Genomic DNA, 25,821 nt, shown 5'->3' with positions numbered 1-25,821 from the left:
TTGTTTGAAATCTGTAAGTTTGGAACAAAAGTCTAATAAACCTGCCTCCTTAGAAAATGACTGTGGGGCTTCCCTGGTGGCACGATGGTTAAGAATCCGCCTGCCGATGCAGGGGACACGGGTTCAAGCCCTGGTCCGGGAAGATCCCACATGCCGCGGAGCAGCTAAGCCCGTGAGCCACAACTCCTGAGCCTGCACTCTAGAGCCTGCGAGCCACAACTCCTGAGCCCGTGTGCCACAGCTACTGAAGCCCGTGCCCCTAGAGCCCGTGCTCCGCAGCACGAGAAGACACTGCAATGAGAAGCCCACGCACTGCAACGAAGAGTAGACCCCGATCGCCGCAACTAGAGAAAAGCCCACGTGCAGCAACATAGACCCAGTGCAGCTATAAATGAATGAATGAATGAAAAAGAAAAAGAAAATGTGAAGATGTGGCAAGTCCTGACCATAGTTATAGCTGGTGGGCAATGGGAAACCCATTGTCTGTGTGAATTCAGAACAGCTGCAGTTTCAAGGGGTTTGGCCTGCATTCACCTCTCTAATGTACCTGGTTCCCTCCAGCAACTGGATGCAGAAACTGGATGCAGAGCCCTGTTCTTGGATTGTCCTCCTGTTAATGAGTCACGTCCGGCCATACTAGACACGAACCTGGTTGGGGTGCAGATGTTCTCCCCAGAAAGAGCCTGCCCAGTGCTGCAGCTGCGATTGAGACTTTCTTACACTGAAGTCATAAATCCCAGGACAGTGAAATGTTGGGTTAGAAATAATATTTGCCATTTGGATACGTATTCACTGCAATATGAATTCTCCAAGTAACAGTAATAAGGAGGAGCTGTCGGGCTTCCCTGGTGGTGCAGTGGTTGAGAGTCCACCTGCCGATGCAGGGGACACGGGTTCGTGCCCTGGTCCGGGAAGATCCCACATGCCATGGAGCGGCTGGGCCCATGAGCCATGGCCGCTGAGCCTGTTCGTCCGGAGCCTGTGCTCCGCAATTGGAGAGGCCACAACAGTGAGAGGCCCGCGTACCGCAAAAAAAAGGAGGAGCTGTCATTGGTGGAGTAGCCCTGCTGCGCCTTTACATACATGATTTCATTTCACCCTCCCAGCTCTAGATGGTGGATTCCTGCACTTCCTCACGTAAGAGCGAGGGAGCAGAGGCTTTGAGCTGTTAAGATTTGCTGAGTGGGCTTCTCTGGTGGCGCAGTGGTTGGGAGTCCGCCTGCCGATGCAGGGGACACGGGTTCGTGCCCCGGTCTGGGAAGATCCCACATGCCGCGGAGCGGCTGGGCCCGTGAGCCATGGCCGCTGAGCCTGTGCGTCCAGAGCCTGTGCTCCGCAACGGGAGAGGCCGCAACAGTGAGAGGCCCGCGTACCGCAAAAAAAAAAAAAAAAAAAAAAAAAGATTTGCTGAGTGTTGAGGGGCTAATTCTCGTAGGACCAGGTCTGCCTGACTTGAAGGGCTGCTTCTTTTCCGCCACGCTCTTTACGTGAGCGTCATACAGACTTCCTTTCGTTAAGTGTAGAATGAGGATGTTGAGCTGATCGGTGCTTCCCTACCTGGGTTCACAAGAGCTTCAAGTTGTCTTAATATTTCAAAAAACCTGTGGAGCTGGGTTAGAAAGATGCCCAGCTAGTTTAAAACTGCATGTTTGGGGGCTGTAATCATATCAGCTCACTGTGGTGACACTGATAATCTCTCATTGGCAATTATAAACATTTTTCTTTGAGTGCTTGCTTAGCAAATGCCCTTTTCTGGAGCAATCTTTTGAAACATGGTGCCATGAGAGAAAACCTAGTTCATGTGATCCCCAGAGATGGAAAGTTTAGGAACCACTGGACGACAGAGCCTCCGAAACCTCCTAGCTCTGGTCGGAGACCCTGAGGGAGTATTTGCTTTAGATTCGAAGGTCTGGATGGCCATTGCTGGTCACCCTGTCTCCCTATTTCCCTTTACACACAGCTGCACTGGCACCCCCTCTTGCATACAGTAGAGAAGGGGTGTCCTTCTCAGGAGCCTAACCTGGTCTTCAGTGGTGGGCACCATTGTTGTCACACTACAGGCATGCAGAAGGGCCACCCAAGGAAGTTGGAGCAGTGTCCTTGTCCCCTTCCAGAAGGCTCGTCTCCTCTCATCACTTATGTTAAAAGTTTCAGAAATATTAGCAAAGAGCAGTAACAGACCTGGTCACAGTCCCTTACCTTTGTGTGACCAGTTGTGGGGCTTTTCATCTTACCTCAAATCATTTTACCCTGCAATATGTATGCACTTTGAGCTCCATTTATGGATAAGTCGATGGGCCTAGAGAAGTCAGAGAGTTGGCTTCTCTGATCCTGTCCCTGACAATCAGGACTCAGTTGCATCCTTCTGGCTTCTACCCAGGCTCCTTTGGTCCCCCAGCAAAGCTCCAGCCACGAGAGTCAGATGGGAACACAGGCCCATTGCCTTCAGAACGATAGGACCCATTAAAAATAACTTCGGGGGAATTCCCTGGCGGTCCAGTGGTTAGAACTCCTTGCTTTCACTGCAGTGGGCCCGCGTTCGATCCCTGGCCGGGGAACTAAGACCCCGCAAGCTGTACGGTGAAGCCAAAAAAACAAAATAAAACTTCTGGCCTCTTCAGCTCGGAGCAGCACATGCTTTAGCGAGCGGCCTCTTCTCTGATTTGTAAAGATGTTGAGCCATTTGGTATCACTGGCGTTACCCTTCTTGGCCTGCCTGCTGCGTGTGGCGTAGTTGAAAAATGGGGCTAAAATTGGACGTGGCTCCCCTTTCCAAGCCTACCCTCTAAGGCTTAGAATTTAAGGCAGGTGAATGAGATTTTGAAAACCAAGTTCAGTAAGATGTTTTCTCAAAAGATCTGAGACCCTCTTGGCAGGTAGGAAAGAAGGCAGATGAATGAGCTCAGTGACCTGAAACTCCCCCAGATCTGCCGCCCGGAAACGAGCTCAGGTTCCAGGTGGGACACTGAGGAGAGCTGGTAACCAGAGCCAGCACTGACCCAGGGCCCCAGGGCCTGGAAAATCTCCATGGCCTCAGCTTATTCAGTGCATCCCAGGTGCTCTGTGGTATTGTGGGGTGTGCGGGGGTGTGGTTTCTGTGAAATAATTTAGGGTTAAATCATGCCTTGGCAGTAGTAGTGATACCTTGGAGGAGGAAGCAGCTGATTCACTATTATCTTTTCCATTTAGACGGTCTTTAGTAGAGCAATAAAATGATAGTTCTGGGGTCCTGCACCCAGAAAGTGACAGGTCTAGAAGAGGGCCTAGAAATCACCTTGTCCTTCACTGTCCCCTGCCTTTGAAAGATAGTGAGTCTTAATAAACGAATGCTTCTATGTCTTCAGTTGAGGCAGACCCTAGGGACAGATTCACACGACCGTTACAGATACACTGAGTTCCTGCCCAGCATATGGTTTGGCTTATTCTCCGTTCTTCCCAAGTGATGCACAAGTCGGGGCCTTCAGGACGCAGGAGGTCCTTCTGGTCGTTAATCCACAAAACTGTCTCCATTCCTGTGTTCAGGTCCTGCCTGCCAGAAAGATGCATTTGCTTCATCCCAGAGAGTCAGAGATTCCTGAAAAGTCATCCATGGGTTTAAGTACTGGAGTTTATTCAGTTTGGTTTTGAGAAAGTTTTTGAGGAAATATCTCATTTTAAAGCTCATATTAAAGGATCATTTAAGAATGATTCCTTCTGTTGAATATGATTATGAATATGTAGGAATGTGGGGCTTTAAACCAGAACTGCTATTTATTTTTTACCTAAAATATTAAGGCATGAGGCTTTAGGGATTGCCGTTAACACTCTTGCACAGCTGCTTTCTGAGCGGGTCATTTCACCTCGGTTTTCTTTTTAAGTGGAAAAGAGCCATCTGGTAGCTGCGGACTGGGGCTTCTTCAAGGATAGAGTCCTCTTCTGTCTTGTTCATCACTGTATCCACTGTGCCTAGCACAGTTTGAGACACATAGTAGGTGCTCAGAATCTATTCACTAGACAGGGAGTTCGGTGGAGTGTAGCAGAGCTGGGTCTCCACCTGGAATTGCCCTGGGAACCGAGGCAGGCAGTGGGGTTTCTAGTATCCAGTGACAATATCTGGAGTTTTCTTTGCAGCCTAAAGTCTCCGGTCAATTTGAAATAGGTCATCTTTCCACCACGTTGGACTTTAATAGTCTTTGCAGCTGAACACTTGATTTGGACCGGCCCTGTTGGCACTGGCAGAATTGGGGGAAGCATTCTAGACAACTCGCAAAGCTTCTCGTACAGCAACACTGTTCTTCCCTTGCTTCCGACAACTGGATGGGCAACTGTGGGTCCAGTTCCAAAATGTCACCAGGACTTGGGAAGTTTCCATGTATTGCACGTGAGACTTACAGAGAAAAGCAACACCCACAGTGTACACACTGTCTGATCTGAAAACTCAGTGCAAAATGCTCAGATCTTTCCCCAGTCAAATCCGTGCTTGGTCATGACATTGAATTCCCTTGGAACTCTCTCAGGCTCCCAAATGGCAGAAGCCCCTTAACGGTAAGGGGTTTACCAGTTGTCTGAAAATCGCTGAGTCGAGCCTCCCCTTTTGACCATATCAGAAATCTCAGTCAGTGGACATTCTCAGAAAGCTTAAAGCCTTGTTCCGGACCCCACCTGCCCAGCCCCAAACTTTTCATTCCCCCCTCCCCACACCACTGGCACTCACCTCTCCTTCTGTTTCTTTTGCAGAGTTGGATTACAGAAACTCCTATGAAATCGAATATATGGAGAAAATTGGTTCCTCCTTACCTGTAAGTTCTTCTGCCTTCAGCCAGCAGGGAACTTGCTCTCCCACCCTGTTTTTTGGTCACTTTGGTGAACTGGGGCTGGGGGGTTTGAGGTTTGTCTCAATCCACTTCAGATGCCATTTTCAGGGAGAAAAATGATAGGATGCTGTTAGGCTTCCTGCAGAATTACTTCCTAGACTGAGAAGGGACTCGTCAAGAGATTTCTTTTAAAAAAAGTGGAGGGAGTGGTTTGGTGGTGTCTAAGGTGTACCGTTATCTGGTTTCTTCAGATTAATTGCTTCCTAGAACTGAAAATTTTCCCTTTGGGCAATAAATCTTTCCCCCATCTCTTTTTCATTTTGAGTTGTCATGATGGGCACCTGTCTGCCCTGGCTTATTAACATGTGCTGCTACTGGGGCATTTGGTCCTGGACATGACCTCCTGTGCTGCTGTTGTCCAACGATGCCCCCAGAGGTGTGGAGATGCCCAGGAGGGCTTGTGCGACACTCAGCAGCCCTGACACGTTGCTCTTATCTATCTTTCTTTGCATCATTCATAGATGGGGTGTTGCTGCTTCTAAACCACATCTGCTGTAAGTCAGTGAACCTTGATGGTGGCGCTCATCACAATGGGGCGTCATGCCCGTCTCCCCCATTCAACTGTGGGCCATGCCCGGACGGGGGTCTCGCCTACCCCTCTGTTTATCCTCGGTGGCCAGCATGGTTGCCCATCCAGAGAGGATGGCCCCTAAATGCCTCTGGGCTCAGCAGCACGTAGCACACCAACACCATTGCAGTCCCCCTCGGAAATGTTCCCGGCTGCACGCGGTCCCACTTTCTTCCTACGCTTTCCTCTTCCCTCCGGTCCTGCTCTCCTCTCTCTTAGCCAGCGCCGCTTTCTCCTCTCTGCCGGGTGGCTGGAGAGAAATGAAGGCTTCTCCCTGATGAGTTAGTTATCTGCCCCCATTGAAGAGCGCTCTGGTTTTCGTCTCTGTAGCGTGTTTAGGCCACTGCAGGCGAGCTGACCTGTGACTTTGATCCCTGCAGCAGGACGACGACGCCCCGAAGAAGCAGGCCTTGTACCTTATGTTTGACACTTCTCAGGAGAGCCCGGTCAAGTCTCCCCCCGTCCGGATGTCGGAGTCCCCGACGCCGTGTTCAGGGTACGACTTCCATGTTGAGAGTTACACCCCGGGACGCAGGTCCCCAAGGCCTCTGAGCACCTGCCCTGCTCTCCTGACCCCCATTCACTTGCACACACTCAGGCAGCCCACAAGCCCATCTGTCTCAGTGTCCACACGGGCACAGATGCAGTGGGTTTGTTGCGGGCTGCCCTTTGGACTAAAGTAGCACCCTTTAACTGCTGAGAGCGTGAGCCCCTCCCATCTCCTGCCGGTGCACGCCGCTTTATTGTGTAATCCGTCCCGTGGGGAGGCAACACGCCTCAGCATTCAGTGCCCGAATCCCACTCCCAACCCCGGCTGGTTGTATGACCTGATGCGAGTTACTGGACCCTCCTGGGCTGCAGTTTCCTCACGTGTAAAGTGAGAGTAATAATAAAATTGATCCTGTAGTGATTTTTTGAAGATGAATTGAGGTGCCACTTGGGATGGGGGTAGGGGTACCTGTTCAAGTAGCCAAAAGGAGGAGTAAACTGAGATGCTGTAAGGAAAGCACTTGTCACAGGGCCTGGCACAAATGAAGTTCTGCTAAACGTTTATTATTCATATGGATGTGAATGTAAGCATTTGTCAGGCTCCTGTTCTGAGCTGTGTGGTGCTGGATTGGGTGAGGGGGGGGGTATCATGCTGACATTGGGACCTTCCTGTCCTCTCCTACCTGCCGCTTTCACTGAGCAGGAGTGAACGCTCTTGCTGTGACTTCCCATACCTGCTCCAGAATCTGCCCAGGGTGGTGGGAATGAGAGGATGATGTTATTGCAACAGCAGTAATGGCGCCTTGTGACTGGCACTGTGTCGAGTGCTTTAGGTGCAGGCAGCATCTCACTTGATCTTCACAGAGTTATAGTACCTAACCCCTCCCGCCAAGGTGCACAGCCAAGGGGTTGGCAGTCCGCTTAACCCCAGAGCTCGTACCCTTAGCCAGTGGCATCTGTGCTTCTGGCTGTCCGTTGTCAGCAGGCTCTTACGTGGGGCTGGACCACCCTCTATCCAGCCAACAGACCCCTTGGTCACCTAAGACCTGCCCATTTTCCTCGGGGAATATAACCTTGGAAGTCTAGGATCGCTTGCTATGTTAGTTGGGGCATCCTGGCTAATTTCAGTGGGATTTCCAGTGCAGCCTCTAAAGATGCGCTTTGCTTCCTTAGCTCAAGTTTTGAGGAGACTGAAGCCCTTGTGAACGCCGGGGCAAAGATCCAGCATCCCGTTGCACGAGGGCTGGCCCCCAACCAGGAGCCACACTTGCAGGTGCCAGAGAAATCCTCCCAGAAAGAGCTGGAGGCCATGGCCTTGGGCACCGCATCAGAAGTGATTGAAATTGTAAGTGGGGTTGGAGGGGCCCGAGATCACTGCGGGTGAGCCCTAGGTCAGCTGGGTTCTATCACCACTCAGGCCAGGCCTTCAGAGCAACACTCCCCTGGTACCTGATGTGGGTCCCTATCCCCCTATCCCGCCAGAGAAGCCAGCCTAGGAGACCCCCCCCCCCAATAATGATGAGAGAAGGTCTCTCCGTCCTCACCAATGTGATTTTGCAGTTCTCACCTAAGTGCTTTATTTGCCTTCAGGGTTATTCATTTTCCACTTCTAGCCCCTTTGGGCTGGACTGTTGGTTTTTGAGCTGCCATCAGTCTGTATCCTGCTTCTCTGTCCTCTTTGGCAGAGGGCAGAGTATGGTAGATCAGGAAGCACTCTCCTTTTGAGGAACAGTTGGTTCTCCTGGGCTTTGGTGATGGGAAGTCCCTCCTGTTTATAGACCAGGACTTATACCTCTTTCCTCCCAACCCCTGTGGGACCTGCAGAGCGAATAGACCTGAGCTGAAGGCCTCACCCACGCGCCCCACACGTCTAAAATCGATCACCCTTCTGGCGAATTCTGTTTTTCTTTTTTTACTTCCCCCTAGCAATCCTCAAGAGGGTATGAGGCTATTGACTTGGCGTGTTGCTTTATTGCTCCAGATTAGTAGACATTCATTTATCTCACGCATCAAGTATTTATTAGCACCTACTATATGTCTGGCAGATGGATACTGGGAAAATAATAGTGAGCAAAAAGAGAGTCCAGACAGGACCTAAGCTGTCTCTCAAATAGACACTATGAAGGACTCACGCGTGATTCAACTCCTGCAGCCTTGCCTTCTGATTTTGAAGTCTTTCTGATCTACCAGCTTGAAGTCATCTTTCCATTATTTAGAAGATGACCTTTACCAAACCTTCCTTTGGATATTTACAATGGAAAGTATTTTCTTGATGACTTATGTTTAGAAACCCCATCACCTACCTTGTCTCCTACCCACTGAGGTTTTCAAGTAAATAAGTAAAGGGTAGCTTTCCTCCTAACAACTGGTTATGGAGTGAGGGTGACATGGGGGTGGAGAGGGCACCTAAGGCTGTGCTTTTGGGGAGCGGGTTGGGCCTGCCGATCTCACGATGCCCGTGATCAGCATGTGGGAATTAGTCCAGATGAAAAGGAAAGTATTGGCACCTAACTGATACTCTCTTCAGCCTTAAGGCAGAGATGTCCAGCCAATAGATGGGTGGTCCTTGCTTGGAACCGATATCACTCTGCTCTCCTCTATTTTTCCTCTGTGTCCTCCTCTGCCGGCCTTCAGACAGCTCCTGAGGGCTCCTTTGCCTCTGCTGATGCCCTCCTCAGCAGGCTAGCTCATCCAGCCTCTCTCTGTGGTGCGCTTGACTATCTGGAACCCGACTTAGCAGAAAAGAACCCCCCAGTATTTGCTCAGAAACTTCAGGTTTGTAGCCCACGTGTGACCTTTGGGGAGTTTGTCAAAACCTCAGTAGAGAATGAACCTCCGAACTCCAAATGCAATGAGGCAGGATTTAATGGAGCATTGCTGAGAATGTTCCAGATGGAATAGTTTCCCCTCAAAGACAGATATATGTGGTGTTCTTTACCCAGGACGCCAGAGTGCTATAAATTGTGCCGTTACATGTGGAACAAACCATTTGTATTTCAATTTGGAAAATGGACCGAAGCAGTCATTTTTCAGAAGTTTTGATAGCCCCAAAAGCAGTTTCTCTGATTTATTCATGGAACCAAGGGTATTAGCTCACCATGGAGCCAGGCTGTTTATGTATACAGGGTTATCTCAGACCCCTGTTGAGATAACATCTGGACTCAGGTCTTGTATCTGGCACCAAAACAATTGTCTACAGTCTGTGCTTTAAATTTGACAGCTCAATTTGATACCCTCTAGACTGGGATGTTCAGAGCAAAAACTTAAGAGAGATTGTTAATAGTCATTTGAGATATGCAAATCCACTCGTGGAAATTGTTGGCCAACTTGACATGAAGTGAACAAAAGGAGAGAAATTGAAAGAACAGTGCACTAAAAATTCTGATCCCATTTTAAAAATTATTTCGTATTTGCGTAGTACTTCCCGCCAGACATCCCAAAGGGTGATTTTAAAAAAAAAAAAAAAAGGAAATGAGACATTTATTTCATGATCTGCTGAGGTGTTAATTGTGAAAGAAAGCCAGCGCGTATGTTTCCCCGAGTACCTGTCATGACACATTCACGTGACACATGCGTTTCTTGGATGTGGAAAACATTTCCGTCCTGTCTCGATGCATTTCCCCTGCGGTTTGCTCATTTCCCACCCCTCCGGCAGGAGGAGTTAGAGTTTGCCATCATGCGGATAGAAGCCCTGAAGCTGGCCAGGCAGATCACCCTGGCTTCCCGCAGCCGCCAGGACACCAAGGTACCGGTTTGCTGCTGCCGTGTGCTGCCTCTTGAGAATGTTGTGTGGTCCAGAAGCTTCTTTGCTAACCATGGCCAGGCAGGTGTTCGACAAAGTATGATTTTCCAAAAAGCTAAAAGTGTAATTTGTGCGTAAGTACACAGTGAACACGCCAGCAGGATGGTAGAGCTTGTTGAATAAAGAAAAATACGAGAAACCGATGTCCAGTCAGTGGGGTAAGGAAGCTGGAATAAGGTTGCAAAGTTAGATATAAAACAGGTTAATACTAGTTAAACAGGACAGATAATTCATAACCTTTGAGGTTCTTTTTTCTTCCTATAGAAATCATTTGCTTCGCTACTAATAAAAAATAATTTGCAACTTTTCTATTTTCTACAAGTTAACATCTAATTACACTGAGACTGGATCCTGGTCAATAGTAAATAGGTGAAAACAAGACCTTCCTGAGATGTCAGATGACCCTTAGGCCAGGGTCAAAAGGATTACAGAAAAGCAGTCTTTTTCTGCAACGGGAAAGCATAAATATTTCAGACTTTGTAGGCATCTATTTGATCTCTGTAACAACTACTCAACTCAGGCACCGAAGCTCTGCTAAAGCAGCAGTGGACAGCACGTGGAGGAATGGGTGTGGTCGGTTCCAGGAAAACCCTTTTTACAGAAAAGGGCGACAGGCCATTTGAGCCATCGCTGTAATTTGCCAACCCTTCTCTAGGGTAGAGTGTGATATTGACAAGACCTGCAGAAATTGTTTTGCCGGCTTCCAAGTTTGGAGTAATTTTTCTTAACAACTGGAATGTGTCGCTGATGACATGCACGATGGAGCGTGGTCCAGGGAGGTTCAGCCCACCCCCAGGGCTGACGGGTGCGCCTGGCCTCTGAGGATCCGCCTCATTCCCTCTCCCACACCCCACCCGCCGTTGGCAGCCCGGTGAACCTGGGCTGTCAGACCAGGACTGGGCCCCAGTGCGCTCTGTGGCCCTGAACCAGTTGGTGAGCCTCTCTGAGCCTCAAGTTTTTCCATCTGTGCCAAGAGGCTAATAGCAGTGAGTTTGCACGTTGCTGTGAGGACAGTAGGTGACGTGCAGAGAGCCTGGCACACAGTAGGTGTACGATCAGTGAAAGCTGCTGGGAGGTGACCTTCACTTGTGCCTCTGTTACCTGATGAGACTCTCCCAACATCTCTCTTCAGACAGCGGGTCCAGGTCCCATTTTACAGATGTGGAAAATGGAGCCTGGGAACCAGCCCAAGGCCTGACTGGGATTCACTGGCCTTCCGGGAACCAGCACTAGAATCTCCATATGGGAGCTCGTTGCCTGTACATCTCAAGTAACAGCTCACTTGGCAGAGGGGCCCGTGCTCTCTCCCTTCACTTGTCCTTGGAACAGGATCAGGAGTTCATCTGCTGGCCCTGCCCTGTGGGTCCCCCACATGTGGTTTCCCTGGAACCAAATGGGGACCCCTTTCCAGAGACATCTCTCAGTGAGAGAAGACGGTCATCCCATGGGTGTCCAGACTGGGAACATCGGGTGTTTACAGGAATGTAAACACCGATTGCTGATGTCCTTGTTCTTGTGGCCAACCCATAAACTTGGGTTTAATTTCTGTAAAAATGAGATTTTTAGAATGCATTAAGCAGTAAGGATTTTTTCCCCGTTAGACTTATTTCTTGATGTCCTTGGGTAGTGGCTTAAACACAGAATGAATTGCTTGACGTTTGGTCACTATAAATACAGTTTATTCCTGTCCAGAAGTCTGAGGCAGAATTGAGCATGTTCTCAGTGGTTCCAGTTGAGTATGAAGTGTTCAGGACTGCCTGATACCCTTGCCTCCTTCTCAGAGACGGCCAGCAGTTGGCTTCCTGTCAGTTAAAGCCTGTTCTCAGACCATATGTCCCGATTTTGATTGAGAAAATACTGTCACGTGAGTCTACTGAATGTGGTTTGGAGAGACAGCCCCCACTCCCTCCTTATGTATTCCAGAAGGGCGTGTTAAAAGAATTATTCCATAGGGGTAGAAGTGTCTTGGAGTATGAGGAACATTTTTCTTTACCATAGGAACTTGTACCACTTTTGTAAGAAGTATATTAAACTAGTGACGTTGGCCCACGAAAAATAGATGCTCTTTTCTGTAGCTCACCAGACCTAGGGTGGTCCATTTACCTGAACCCAATTAGGTTTCTGTGAGCTTCTTGCTGGTGAGATGCTTGCTTGCCCCTTAGCGCATTGGAAACTCCTGATATATAGAAAGAGAAGGCAGCAACTGTGTATCCAATTTGCCCTTTTTTCTGCCCATATGTTTCAGCTGCAGGTGACCTAGCCCAGTGTTTCTGGCAGCATGGTCTTAAACTGTTGCTAACACAAAATGAAATCACTTGGAATGAAAAACACTCATACTGAGGGGATGAAAAACGTCATGAAATATGATGGGGGTGATTTCTGGTCGCTCCTGTGAGCAGCTTCACTCACGTTTCCCTTCAGACTGAGGGCCAGCAAAGCCAGCCTTCCAGGCACTGCTGTGCGGTGTCCTGTCTCAGTAGTCAGAAAACGTTAGAAACGAGGGAAACTCCACAGGGGCTGGGGTGTCAGACTCTTTATGGTTTTCCTTCCGCACACTTCTGGTGGAACTGAATTGGGTTGTGTCCTCCTGGGGGGCATCTGACCAGGTCACTGGCTGTGAGGTGCAGCAGCCCTGGATTCACCACTAAAGCAGGGTGGATAGAACCTAAGCGTTCCATCTGTATGGCTTTCCAAGGGCTGCAGGGCACAGGGATGGATTTAATTTGTGTGTGTAACAGATACTGGTTATGGTCCAGTATCTGGCCTTTTGGGATTAGGGGGACCCTATATAAAGAAGGAAGGATGTGTCTGGGTAACATAGGAACAAGGATCATACAAATGGCAAGCTTTGGGACCGGAGGAGGTCCTAGAAACAGGCTCCCCTGGGAGGGAAAGGGTATTAATCTTCAGTGTGTGATTCCTCCAGGAGTCCTGGCCCATAAAGGAAGATGCCTGGGTTGTCGCAGCGTCAGTGGGAGAAGGAATCAGGTCTGGGGCAACTGTTTGGTTGGTGAACGGCCTGATACCATAGCTTCCTTTCCTCCTTCTGTGTCCGGAAACCACCCACCCCGGCCATTTAACCACGTGATACCCGAAACCCACAAGAACAGTCTGAAGGGCAGTGGCAAAGGGCTGGTACATGGGTTTCAGCTTATTTGCCAGTTTCAAGAATTTGTGGTTATTGTCTGCAGCCTGTGTTGAGGTCTGAGGCCATGTCTTGTCTTGACCCAGGGGGAAGGAGAGGCCAGTTGGTGCTGGTGGCGCCTCCTGTGGGGAGTCGAGTAAGGGCACGTATCAAGTGCCTTCCTCTTGTTTGCCATCCTGAACTTGAGACCTGCCCCTTGTCAGATGTGGATGGGGCGGCACTGGGGTGAGGCTGCTCTCTGCCCGACCTGGCGCCATGTGGCCCCGACGCCCCCCAAGCGCCCAGCCTGTGTCCACGCTCCATGACCTTGGCCCGTGACCTGATCTCGGCTTTTGGCCCCTACCCTTGCTCCTTCTCACTGCTCTCTCACCTGGTTCCCGGGGACAGCGATCCTGCTTTGGTCCAAGACATGGCAGCTTCCCCTGAGCCTGGCAACAGCGGGTTGGACACCAGGAGTATTGTGAGCCTGGGTGAGGGACAAGACGCCCCGCCCCTGGCTGCAAGGCCAGAAGGACCCCAGGCATGAGTTCTGCAGGCCTGACCCAGGTGACCGTGCCCCAGGGGTCCCCGCAGGGACCAAGATTTGAGGGAGTGGATTGAGAGGTTGGACGTTGGTCCCGTGCTGTCTGAGTCGTGGCCACTTCACATCTTAATTTGCGATTCTGGTGGCTTTTTGGTTCCTCTAAAGTAGCAAGTGGGAGGTTATGTGGGAGAAACAAAGCTTAATATCTAAGTCTGATCTTAAAATATCATCAAGAGACAAACCTATTAATTTCAGTTAAAAACAATTCTTGGTTGTAAGAGAAAACCAGGGTGTGTACCTTGAATTGCATTAACATGCAGATACTCTGGTAGTAATTCAAATGGATTCTTAAGTCATCATGTTTCTTTATTGAAAACACCAGGTGTCCAGGATGACCGGTGATAGTGAATTACTGTATCTGGTAGTAACCATTTGCATTTCCTTAGGCTCATTATTTTGTTTATTTTTCATCCCCTTCCTTGTTTTACAAAGGACATTAGGCAGCTTAAAGATCTTTAATTCCTGCACTGGTCATATTTTGTTTCTGCCCGGTATGATAAAGTCGGTTTTAATTCATTTTCTCTTGCACTTCAGAGAGCTGGTTTATCTTGGGTCAGAATTGAATCTCATTCTGGGAAACGATTTGGCCAAATCTTATTTAGATCCTCAATTTTTTCATCATCAGAGGGACCAGGATGAGTTGGATGGTGTCTAAGTTTCTTTCCATTTTAAAACTTTATTCTAATTTTTTTCAAAGAATACATTATTTTACTTAACTGTGACAGGAACAGGTTTTTTAAAAATACTCTTCAGAATTTTGTGTTTTTGAACTTTCTCAATACATGTAAATACTGAGTCTTGGTGTCTAGGTATAATTTTCTATTTACTTCCTGAGAAGTTTCCCATTTGACAAGTAGAACCTTGAAAACATCTCAGACATCAGAGATTAACGCCTACATGGGAGAGGCTCTGCCCTCTGGTCTGGTGGCCCTCTTTCTTCTGAGAGGTCAGCCTGCCTGCTCCTGAGGGCTTTAAACTTGTGTTCTGTTCAAATGTCCCGTCACCGAAGATCCTGGCATCCCACTTGACAGGTGGGTGTGTCCCTGGGGTCTGGTGCTCCGCTCTGACCAGCAGTGGTCATTCTGGGTCCCATGTGAGAGTTAGCGCAGATACTCAAGGCCAGGCAGGGGTAGTGACACCCACGCAGCAGACGCTCGCTTCCAGGACAGCCTAAACCACTTAGTTCATCGTGCATGTATACAACTAACTGGTCCTAACTCGGTGACCTCCAGTCCTATCCATTAAGCTTCCACCTGCGTTTTCTAAGCTGTCACAAGTTCATTGTCTCTGAGGCCACAGTAGGGTAAGCATGCCTGTTCCCGTAATTGAGGAGAGAAATTCTGCTCAAGCACCTTCGGGTCACCCCCCTTCCCAGTTACCATTGGTTCTTTCATCTCCTCTGCTTCCATCTACAAGATAAGTCCTCACCGTTCCTTTCCCACATCTCTCTCTTTCTTCTACACTGTGGTGTTCTGTTCACGGCTCCATGTCTTCTCATAAATTTCCCAAAGAAAAAGCAGTTGCCCTCCGCCCATTACACCCCCATTGCTTCACGTCCAGTTGGACTCTAGTAACCAGGGTGGAGGTTTGCCTTGGCAACCACGACGGGCCAGGAGGTTAATGAATAGGACTGGGAGTGTGATTGGTTTGACATGTCTTTTGCAGTAGAACTAGATTGACAACCCTGCTGCACTGGTTGACGATGCTCCTAATGCTGCATTTCGGGTGTGTTGGAAATGGCTGAGCATTTGTGCAAAGGGAGGAAGAGTCAGCACAGACCTCTCCTCCCTCCCAGGAGGCTTGTGACTGTCCAGCGTCAGTCTTGGGGGCAGGGAATCACACCACTCATCGAGGGGCTTATCGGCACAGGTGGATGCCATCAGTGATCCAGTTTTCAATTTTCCCGCTGACGCTGTAACTGCAACGTACTGCTTACCTTTCGGCACCCAGAAACTAGCTCGTTGAAGGTGGTGTTGGTTGAGAGCTATGGTAGGCCTTAAGCTTTGTGTGAATTATATCCTTTCAAATAGAGCTAACCAATGTCCCTCCCCTAGGTTGAAATGTAGACACGTCTTGCAAAAATGATCAGATCTGTGGTTACTCAAAACTGGGAAAACACAGAGTAGAATTCAACATTGTTCACCGTTAGGCTTTTATTTTGGAAGTGGAGCCTGCTGGAAGATGACCTTGGTTCTTATGCGCTGTGCCTAAATGCCTCTGCGGCTGATAAATGGCAGTGATAAACGGGCACCAGACGTGCTCGACTCCAGGGCCTGGGAGCTGGGGAGGCGTCCGCCATTAGACCCTTTGTCAGCCGGTGCAGGTGCAGAATGATAGATTTCCGTAGATTGTATCCGGCATTTCCCCATTCATTAGTCTTAGCGTTTTCTCATACTTTTGATGTTCTTTGTTTCAAAACCATACAACTGACCCATTCATGAGAGGATGGATGCAATTCTCTTTGTCATAAGATTAATGTTAACTTTTTAAAATTAAAAACCATTCCACAGAGAGAAGCTGCTCACCCAACAGACGTCACCCTCTCCAAAACAGCCTTGTATTCCCGCATCGGGACGGCCGAGGTAGAGAAACCCACAGGCCTTCTGTTCCAGCAGCCTGACCTGGACTCCGCCCTCCAGATCGCCAGGGCAGAGGTACTGTGGCGTGTGTGTGTCTCAGAGAAGGCAAGGCCAGCTCTGGGCGCCCTGGGAAAAGCTCCGGGTTCTGCCATTTGTAAATAAATGTATGTACCCACGTCCCACAAAGCCAGCGTCTCTGGACACAGACTTTCTCCTCTGACCACTGCAGGCAGAGACAGGCGGCAAACCGTGGGTTTTGATCTTGGACACTATGGTTTAACGAGCCTTTAGGGCCTCGTTCGAGTTATAACAAAAAAGCACATGCCTTTTAGTTGCTCTCTGTGGGCATTGTGGAAGTCTCATGTTTGACTTATTTCTATCTCATGCTCGGGGAAATTCTCTAAATACAGGTATTTGGTGTAGCAGGTTTTAATTCCATATTTATTTAGTGTTTCCTTGTCTTGGTGTGTGAATTGCTCAGATCTGAATGGACTCATCCGGGACTAACCTTCTTCCTCTTTTTCTCCCTGATACTAGATCATAACCAAGGAGAGAGAGGTCTCGGACTGGAAAGATAAATATGAAGAAAGCAGGCGGGAAGTGATGGAAATGAGGTCAGTTGTGATGCTCGGGCTTCCTGGTACCTGGGGGATGCTTACCTGTGGTTTGATAACAGCTGGAGCTGGTGTGGCCCATGAACAGTGTCCTCTATAGAAGTTATCCATTATTCCACAAGGTCTGTATTTTCACAGAAGTATTCTTAGTGTGTTACTATTATTAAAATACCATGAGCATGGTCAAATAATGCAATCAAATAAATATCTGTACAAGGAAAAACGCATCTCCTTCCCACTCAGCCTCTGGGTCCACACCCTTCAGGTAACTACTATGCACCATTTCTGGTGTATCCTTCCCAGAATTTTCCATTTCTGATCCCAGGTGTGTTCAGGTATCTATGTAGCCTCCATTCTTCTTCAAAAGTGGAGTGTAGAAATGTACATTACCCTATACTCTTTTTTAACTTAGCCTAGCTTGGACAGATTTTTATACATCTTGACATTATTGTTCAACAGGTGCTTAACAGTCCTTTTAAGGGTCTAACATAATTAATTTCACCAGTTTCAATCGATAAACATTGAGGGTGTCTCCCAAATGTCGCCTGAGTGATTTATTTTCATTTGCTGCCTATTGTCGTAGAAGTATGACACCTACCACACGGTAAGTACCTGCCGTGTGCCAGGCACTGTGCTTTTGGCTGGAGACACACAGCCTGTCTCTCCCCACAGCTGTCGAGGGGATGGTCAGCCCCGCTTGAAGGCTCAGAGAGGCCAGGTGACTTGACGGAGGCCCTGGAGCTTCTAGTTCACAAGAACATGGATTTGACTCCACCTTTCTGACTCTGAAACCCAAGCTCTTCCCACTGTACCCAGCCGCCTGCCTCTTGCTTTCACTCCTCATGTGCCTTTTCCCCTTTATTTCCTTTCTCGATTCATCATCTTCTTAGAAACTAAGAAGCCATCTCTGGGGCTAGAATTTACCCTTGGGATGTGACTTTTAAAACTATATTGTAAGTGGCATTTTTAAAGCAATTTTGGCCCAAACCTCTGCTCTGACCGTCCCGGGTTAGCACGTCTTGTCCAGGCTCTGGATGCTGCCGGGTCTAAGAACTGCTCGTGGCGGGGTGGAGGGGGGGCATAGTTCATTTTCCACACACCTGCTTTTCTTCAGCACGAGCTGAAGCAATTGCAAGAGAAGATATGGATTTGAGCCCAATCATTTTAACAAGACAGAAGGTCTGGCACTGTGCCAAGAATACATACTAGGCTTCATTTTAAAGTCTCAAAGTGTGGGAATAAGAGAATGAATGCATTTTTAAACATTGGTCGAAGAATTTGTACATTTTTAGTACACTTAATTGCAGTAGTGCTGTTAGCTAATTATCAAAATCATATACCTGGCTACCGTTTTAAGTAATAAACAAATGTTTAGGTGATCATATCCCATCTTCTAGCTCAAATAGTATCTTCCTGAAAATTCTTCTGTTAGTTCCATCTTTCTGCTGACAGTTTTTGTGATCACTTCTGGAGCTTAATCTTAGTGCTATTTCACATTCAAACTGAGGCCCTGTAGTTGCATTATTTTAAAATCTCTTTTATCTTTTTTTTTTTTTTGGCTAAGGGGGAGTCGGGGAGGGAACCGGGTGGCTTTGGTTTTTTGCCTGCACTCAAGGTGAAGGCAGGACATACGGGGAGGCTGGAAGTTCTTGTCTCTGATTCCTTTTGCTTTTCTGGGAGAAATTGTACCTCTGGGGGCTCCAGGGAGTGCTGTTTGCTAACTGGTACGGTGGGATTTCAAGTGTCCCCAGCTGGCACAGAGGCACTAGTTTTTGGTGCCCTAAACGTCAGCCTCTGGAGCCAGACCAGGTGGAAGTCAGGCTCTGCTTTGTAGCTGCTTCTGAGTCTGTTTCTTTTTCTTTCTTTCTTTCTTTTTAAATTGCGGTACAGTCGTTTTACAATGTTGTGTTGGTTTCTACTGTCCAGCGGAGTCAGGTAGAGTTCCCTGTGCTATACAGCAGGTTCTCTGAATCTGTTTCTTAACTCTGTGTCTAACTTTCCTCATCTGTAAAATGGGGGTAAGTCACAATGCCTGGAGGCAGTGGAACCGAAGGGTTGTAACAAAGACTCCAGAGTTGATACCTGGGTTTGAATCCTAGCTCTGCCACTTTGTAGCCCTGGGATCCTGGAAAGGTTCCTGAATGACCCTGTGTAGCAATTCTAGGGAGACCACTTCTTTGGCCCCCGGTCTCCTAGCACTTCTGAAAGGACACATCCCTTACTTGCTGTGGTCCCGCCTCCACCCTCAGTGGTGGTGGGTTTAGCTGGGGCATCCTCAGAGATCCATCACTGTTTTGTGATTCAGGGGTGCCAGGAGGGGTTGTTTAAGCACAGAAGACACGAAGTGTCTCTGTGTAGGATTCAGAGAGAGAATGCAAGTGGACTCATGCTGTGGCTGCCTTTCCTATGGTGGGTCTGCCCTTGGGTGAGGCAGTGACCTTGGGGCCAAGGTCAGGAAGCCAGGGACAGACACCCAGCAGCTGCAAGGCCTTTAGCCTTTGCAAGAGTGTGTTTTGCTGTCACCGTCGCTTTTAACTTCATTTAATTCCCACCCCCCAGTCCTGAAAGTCAAGGTCTAAGGTAATCCTCACTGTACCAGGGAGTGAGCTGAACCCTCAGCGTCCATTACTGACTTGGCCAAATCACACAGCTCGGAGAGGCAGGCTCAGCTGCAATCAGGTCCTAGATCTGTTGGAGGTTAGTAGCTCTTGGTTCTCTTGTGGATTGGATCATGTAGGTGAAACCCTCAAGTCTTTTCTGAGAGTTTCCTTTCATCTTATAAGCAAGGGATCTTAGTGCTTTTGTGCAGCTTCGCTTTATTGAGCCTACCCAAGAAGTGCTACTGTTTCCTCCCCTGCCACTCCCCACTCAACAACACAGGTGACTAAGAAGTGGTCCCTGGGCCTTGAGGAGCTTCCACTCAAGTACTATGATGTATGTTTTGGAAGAAGATTCAGATAAAATGTTACGGGGTTCTAAGGAGAAATCAGGGAAGTCTTCCTGGAGGAGGTAGCATTTGAATTGGCCCTTCAGAAATAGACTATGACAGGTGGAAAGAGAGAGGGGAAGTGAACAACATGGGCAAGGCCATAAAGGTGAGAAAGCTCAGGGCAGACAAGAAATCATTGTTCTCACTGAATCGCTGTGTTCACGAGATGGCGTGGAAGGAGGTAAGATTGATGAGGAAGATCAGGCCCAGGTGACAGAAGGCTTTGACTGTCAGGCTGAAGGTTTGACCTTATTTTTTTTCTCAGTGGGCAGAGGGGAGACACAGAAGGTTTTGTATAAGGGAGTGATTTGATCAGAGTCTTGCACTAGGCAAATGAACCTATTTGGGTGTGCAAGAAGAGGGCTGAGGTTGGAGGGGTCCCTAGTAGTCTGAGCCACCTGTGACCCATAAGACTTGTCCTCTTAGACAGTGGTCAGGCTGTTGATATCCAGCACATGGGCTCCCGCGTGAAATTAAAAACCATTCTGTGGTCACAGTTCCAACCTATTTTTACTTCTCTTACAGGAAAATAGTGGCTGAGTATGAGAAGACCATCGCCCAGATGATAGGTGGGTGTCCTCACTGGTGGGGGGCTCAGGCCCGCCCTGAGATTTCTGAACTCTGGGGAGGGCTTTGAAGGTAGAGACTCGGAGTGTGTTCCTCTCAGGCTCCTCTTAGAGCCTGAAGCCCTTTAGGGAGGGACCAGAGCATCCCAGAACGTGGCTCTGCCCCAGATCAGTGAGTCTGGGGACCTCCTGGAAACACCTGCCAGCATGTGTGTCCCTTAGCATGAATTATTCATGCCTGTGGGAAGCCGTGAATGTCACTTCAATGGCCACCACTTGACCCAGCCAGGATGGCCCACCTCATGGGGAAAGAGATTTGGGTTGGTTACTAGGATATTTGGGTGATTTTTTTGCTCATGGGAGAGAATCAGATCTCTATAATCAAATCTCTAAACCCTAATTTAGTTTAGACACAAGTGAAAAAATACCCAACTCGGCCTTTACATAGAGGTCTAGAACAAGGACAGTAGAACACGTGGCAGTCCAGCTGCCTGTCCCTATTAACTGTTCACAACACTATTTCTCACTGAGGTTGGACACTGCCTTAGAATCCATCTTAACACAGCATCCCTGGCAGCCAGTACTGACAGGTTACTTTGGCCTGCAATAAAAGAAGGCCTCATGTTACAAGTTATACATGCCTGGCTCTCTTTTTTTTTTTTTTTTAAGAAAAAGTAAGCAAAGTCCTTGCAGAAGTTCCAAGCCCAAGTCTTTTCACTGATGATCATCATTCAAAAATGCTGTTATAACTCTGGGTGCGAGGTGTGGGATTTTTGTTTATTTATTTATTTGCTTAGGTCCATGATAGCAGTTTTTTCAAAAACCTTTTACTCCAAAGGACATAAGCTCACTGCAAACCACAGCTTGATGCTGTTTTAGCAGGCGACCCCTCGTCATCTCAAACGTTTGGATATGTCACACCACACCTCTAGCTTTTGCCCCAAGATAAATATGACCGCAGCCTTGGGAACAGTGAAGAAACTTCCAATTGAGTGCTTTCCCTTCAAAAAAGCTTTAATTTTGGTTTATTATAATAAAGAGCATTTCTCCCAGAGCTCAAGGGGAAGCCCATTGGAGTTTTTTTAAGGATCAGCCTCATGGTGTATGCTTTCTATCAAATGAAACCTCTTTGTTAAATTGGTATAACATATGGATACATATGGATGAGATAAAAAAAACCCCAAAAAACCCTTGGAACTGATACTGCTGCTGAAAATGGTCAGAAGGAAGGATTTATATCTTCCCATACACATTGTCTGGCAACCTTTCTGCATCCTGGAGTCTAGGGACGTGAAAATGTCACTCAAACCTACATGGCTCGTCTGGAAACATCCTTCTGCATCTCAGAGTCATACATTTTTATTCTTTACTTTTGATGATGACATCTAGGCCAGTGTTGAAGAGGACATGAGCCTTTGTCCTGCCAGCAGGCTGCCCAGAGCAACCAAATATTCTGGCTCAGCTGGCAGTTTGATAGAAGCAGACATTCCCTCTTGAAAACTGACAGAGTCGGAGTCTCTAGTTGACATAGTGGCCTGTCCTTGTGGTGACAGAAAGAGTATTGGACTTTGATGCTTTCCACGCTGCAGGGGACAGTAGTTAGAACAGTGTTTTCAATCCAGACACAGTCTGAGGAGCGTGTGGAACCCTGACTCCAGGGATTAAGGCCACACATGCCACCCCCCATCCCCACCCCCTCCAGGAGACCTGGTGTGTTTGGCCTGAGAGTCCCTCTCTTCAAGAGCTGTGAAATTGCCCCTCTGAGCATTTTCCTGTTTTGGGGGTGTTGAAGCACTCTCCGCGTGGCTCTGCGAGACCCCCTCCCCAGCGTCCCTGGCGGGAAGCAGTGCCGTCACTTGGGGTGGCGCCTCATGGTGTGTCTGTTCCTCATCGCCCCCTCCCCATCCTCACTTCCTGTCCCGTTCATCACCCACCTTCCCAGAGCTGTTCTCGTCCGAGAGGTGGCATGTCTGTGGGTGTCATCCATCAGTCACTTGCAGGTCACCGATGAGGGCCGCCGTCGATTTCAGGGTCCTCGTGTCCTTGCCGAGGACGGTGTGGGCCTGCGGCATGGCCGGGACTCACTGTAGCTCTGGGAGGGACCTGCCTTCTTTTGAGGCAGGAAACACACCCATGTGTCTCATCTGGATCCCGTATTTTTCGTCTCGTTTCTGCTCACCCACCCACCATCCTCGTGGAAAGGGTAACTCAGGCCCAGAGGGCTTGCAGTTCAGGGCCCAGAGTGAATGTACTAGCATTTTGAAGTTAAAACCAGCTTGTACCCAACTTCCACTAGCCTGGACTCCAGCCTGGGTCCCTGACCTCTGTTTAACCTTCACAAATGCTCCATGTCAATGTGACATCTGTCCTGCCATCACTGTCCATTCGCACCATATGTTACTGAAGAGAATATGTTTCATTAAGTTCAAATACCGACTATTCAGAATTCAGAACAAAAAGGGATTGCTGTGCTTTCTGCATTGCAGGTTGTTGCGATTGATTTTTTTTTTTCCTGCTTTCCTAACAACTGCCCTGATTATCTGTTTTGCTTCCATTTTCCGTTGCTTCTTGCCCTTTGCTTGCAAAACAAACAGGCAAGCCTGGTAAGTAAATGCTTTTTCACCTAATTTGACACCTGCCCATTGCAACCCTTATTTGTTTGTTTGTTTTTCTATTTTTGTTACTTTTGCTTTTGTGTTTTGGCTGCATTCCCCACATGGTTTAATAGTGTTTCGCCTGAAAAAGCCAGAAAATCTCCAGGGCCTTTGTTTTATTGTTGTGTCTAGAGCATCTTGGGTTTTGAGCTGATTTTCTGCTTTGAAGCACCTAGCAGCATTTGCAAGTTACAAAAAAAAAAAAAAAAAAAAAGATGTGTGAAGCATTCTCTCCTCCTCCGTCTCCCCCCTCCCCGGGAACAGAGAAATTCTATTTTTACAAGGGTTATGGGGGGGAGGAAAGGAAGCCTGAGGCGGCCTAATCTCAGATCCAGGAAATCAGATGGACTCTGTTTGATAAATGGCTCCTTTACCAAGCCAAGTGAAATGTATACATGGCGTAAAACCAGCCCAGAATGTGCATTGTACAGCTTGCTGAGAACTAAGGAAGCAGCTAAAATTCAAAGAATAAAAACAAGCATTTGGTTACTGGTGGAACTTTGTAACACCCTTTCTTTTAGGAGTCTAGATGTAGCAAACAGATTGCTGGCGGTTCTGTTCTTGCCATATGTTAAAAAGCTCCCCCTTCGTGGGTCACTGCGACTTGACATCATACCAGTTCGGGGGAGGCAATGATGCTGCTGATAACGGGTCACTGATATTGGGTTCTTACTATGTGTTGAGGGCATTATATTTAATCTTCTCCCAAAGGCCACGAGATAAATACTATGATCCCCTGTTTCAGGTGTGGAGGGCAGAGCTGAAAAACTCTGCCCAAGGTCACACAGCTGGGAAGTATCAGAGCCAGGTCTGGAATGTGGGCTCTCGGACTGGCTCCTGGGTCTTCACCTCTGCCCTGGTAGCGGGATCTCTGAGAGGCAGGGTAGGAGGACCTCAGGCATCTTCCGGGCCTGTGGTTCTCCAAACGTGGTCCCTGGACCAGCTGCCTCAGCATCGCTGGGGACCTTGTCACAGATGCAGATCCTCGGCCCCACCCCAGACTAACTGAATCAGACCCCGCTGGGTGGGCACAGCCATCTGTGTGTGAACAAACCCCCCGCTGATCAGGATACACGCTCACGTGTGAGAAGCCCCTCATTTTGGAAATGAGGCCCTGGGTCCTCGAGGGAGGACTTATGAGCAAGTTTAAGGTCAGGGCTGGAGCCGAAACCAGAATGTGGCCCCCTGTGCCGTGCTCTTCCCTCCTCCCCACACCTGAGAACATGCCTGACGTCAGGATACAGAAAGATGCCCGTCTATTGGGAATCTAAGGGAAAAGAACCCAAAGCAACATCCCACTTTTTGTTTGTTTGTTTGTTTGTTTGTTTTTGCGGTACGCGGGCCTCTCACCGCTGTGGCCTCTCCCGTTGCGAAGCACAGGCTCCGGACGCGCAGGCTCAGCGGCCATGGCTCACGGGCCCAGTCGCTCCGCGGCATGTGGGATCCTCCCGGACCGGGGCACGAACCCGTGTCCCCTGCATCGGCAGGCGGACCCTCAACCACTGCACCACCAGGGAAGCCCCATCTCCCCACTTCTAAGGGAGCTGCATCCTTCCAGGTCAATCCCTAAGAGGCTCACGTGGAGATGCAGTGAATGGATGAGCACAGCCTTGGGTTTGGATCTGGATCTGCCGCGTCCTCGGTGAACAAGTGACTCGGCTTCTCCTGTCGGACGGATACTAGAAATCTGCCACAAGGCTGTGCTCCTTCATTCACTGCCCGGCTGCACAGCGCGTATTGAGGTGTCCTGTGAGTCAGGCACTGTCCTAGTTCTGGGACAGAGCAGCGGACAAAACAGACTCAGGACCCTGCTCCCAGGGAGTGTGCCTTCTACACACACACACGTGCACACACATGTGCACACACACGTCTGATTTCACAATACGGAGTGGCCACCGCTGGGCCACTCCGAGGAGGCGTTTCCCACACGGGCTCAGGGACGGCGCCTCTGAGCGAGGCGGGAAGCTCCGGGCTGGCATCACCCGCAGAGGCGCAGCAGTGCTGAGAGCAGAGCGTGTGGGGCAGGGGTTTGGATTTTATTCCAGGGCAGAGGGAAGCCCCTGGGGTGGGGTGACCCGGTTTGGACTTCTGGAAGCTCAGCCTGGCTGCCGGGTGCTGGCTTAGGAGCATTGAATCAAGATAACAGTCGGTCCGGCGCCCGACACGTGCAAGAGCCCGGTACGCACTGGCCGCTGCTCTTACCATGGCTGTGTCATCATTTACAGCTGCTGTCCATCCTGCGGCCCAGGCACCCCTCCCAGCTGACCTGGGGCCAAGGAAGGACAGGAGCTCGGAGTGGGGCTTCCCCTCACCCCCGCCGCTCTCTGCTGTCAGCAAAGTTCCAGACGGTTCAGAGCACGTGGTTCCTTGCCCACCCAGACCAATGATGGATTGGCATAGAGAGCGCTGGGCGGTTGAGGGACTTTTCTATAGAGTGGCCAGAGAAAGCCTTTGCCATCGATATGAGGGGTTTTCAAGGGGTTCCAGGCATATTCGCTCGCAGTGGCCCACAAAGCAGTCCCTTTCACCAGGATCAGCCAGTCTGAACTGGGCCAGAATTTAATTCTTTTGTGCATAACTGAGAAACTCACTTTGACAGAAATAGCTCCCTTTTCCTGGGAGTTAAGACACTTGCTCTATCAAAGGAAATGTCCATTTCCGTGTGGAGCAGAATTTCAGGGCCATGGCTATGTGGGCTTTGGGTTCATGGGATGTTTTAAGGACGAAGAAACCTTTTTTCTTTTCCAGTGACCATCTCTTTAGCTTAATAACACTAAAGAAGGGAGATTCTCTCCCTCACAGCTCAATCTACGGCACCTTTTAATCTGGACCAACACAAAATTCAGTAGCGACGTTTTCTTTTTCACCTTATGGATCGGTCTGTGTGCTGTGGACAATGAAATAGAATCACCAGGGTCTCCAAGGTAGATGTTTAGGAGGTTGCATTGATCAGGTTAGAGAATGCTGGTTCATTTCCAT

At 48.9% G+C, this 25,821-nt stretch overlaps 1 protein-coding gene across 1 annotated transcript in view; it reads left to right on the top strand.

The window, feature by feature from the left end:
- TACC2 (transforming acidic coiled-coil containing protein 2) overlaps window positions 1-25,821 on the top strand; it is a 181,780-nt gene that overhangs the window by 151,110 nt on the left and 4,849 nt on the right. The window contains exons 13-18 of the mRNA XM_081243718.1: window positions 4,717-4,778; window positions 5,802-5,917; window positions 7,084-7,255; window positions 15,951-16,094; window positions 16,557-16,633; window positions 20,148-20,191. Coding sequence (XP_081099844.1) covers window positions 4,717-4,778; window positions 5,802-5,917; window positions 7,084-7,255; window positions 15,951-16,094; window positions 16,557-16,633; window positions 20,148-20,191 — 615 coding nt within the window. The remainder of the gene's footprint in view (window positions 1-4,716; window positions 4,779-5,801; window positions 5,918-7,083; window positions 7,256-15,950; window positions 16,095-16,556; window positions 16,634-20,147; window positions 20,192-25,821) is intronic.

Source organism: Mesoplodon bidens (genome assembly GCF_964165515.1).
Source record: "Mesoplodon bidens genome assembly, chromosome: 1".
Lineage (NCBI taxonomy): Eukaryota > Metazoa > Chordata > Mammalia > Artiodactyla > Ziphiidae > Mesoplodon > Mesoplodon bidens.
The sequence above is the reverse complement of the archived record's forward strand: the minus strand, read 5'-3'. Positions and strand labels throughout refer to the sequence as shown.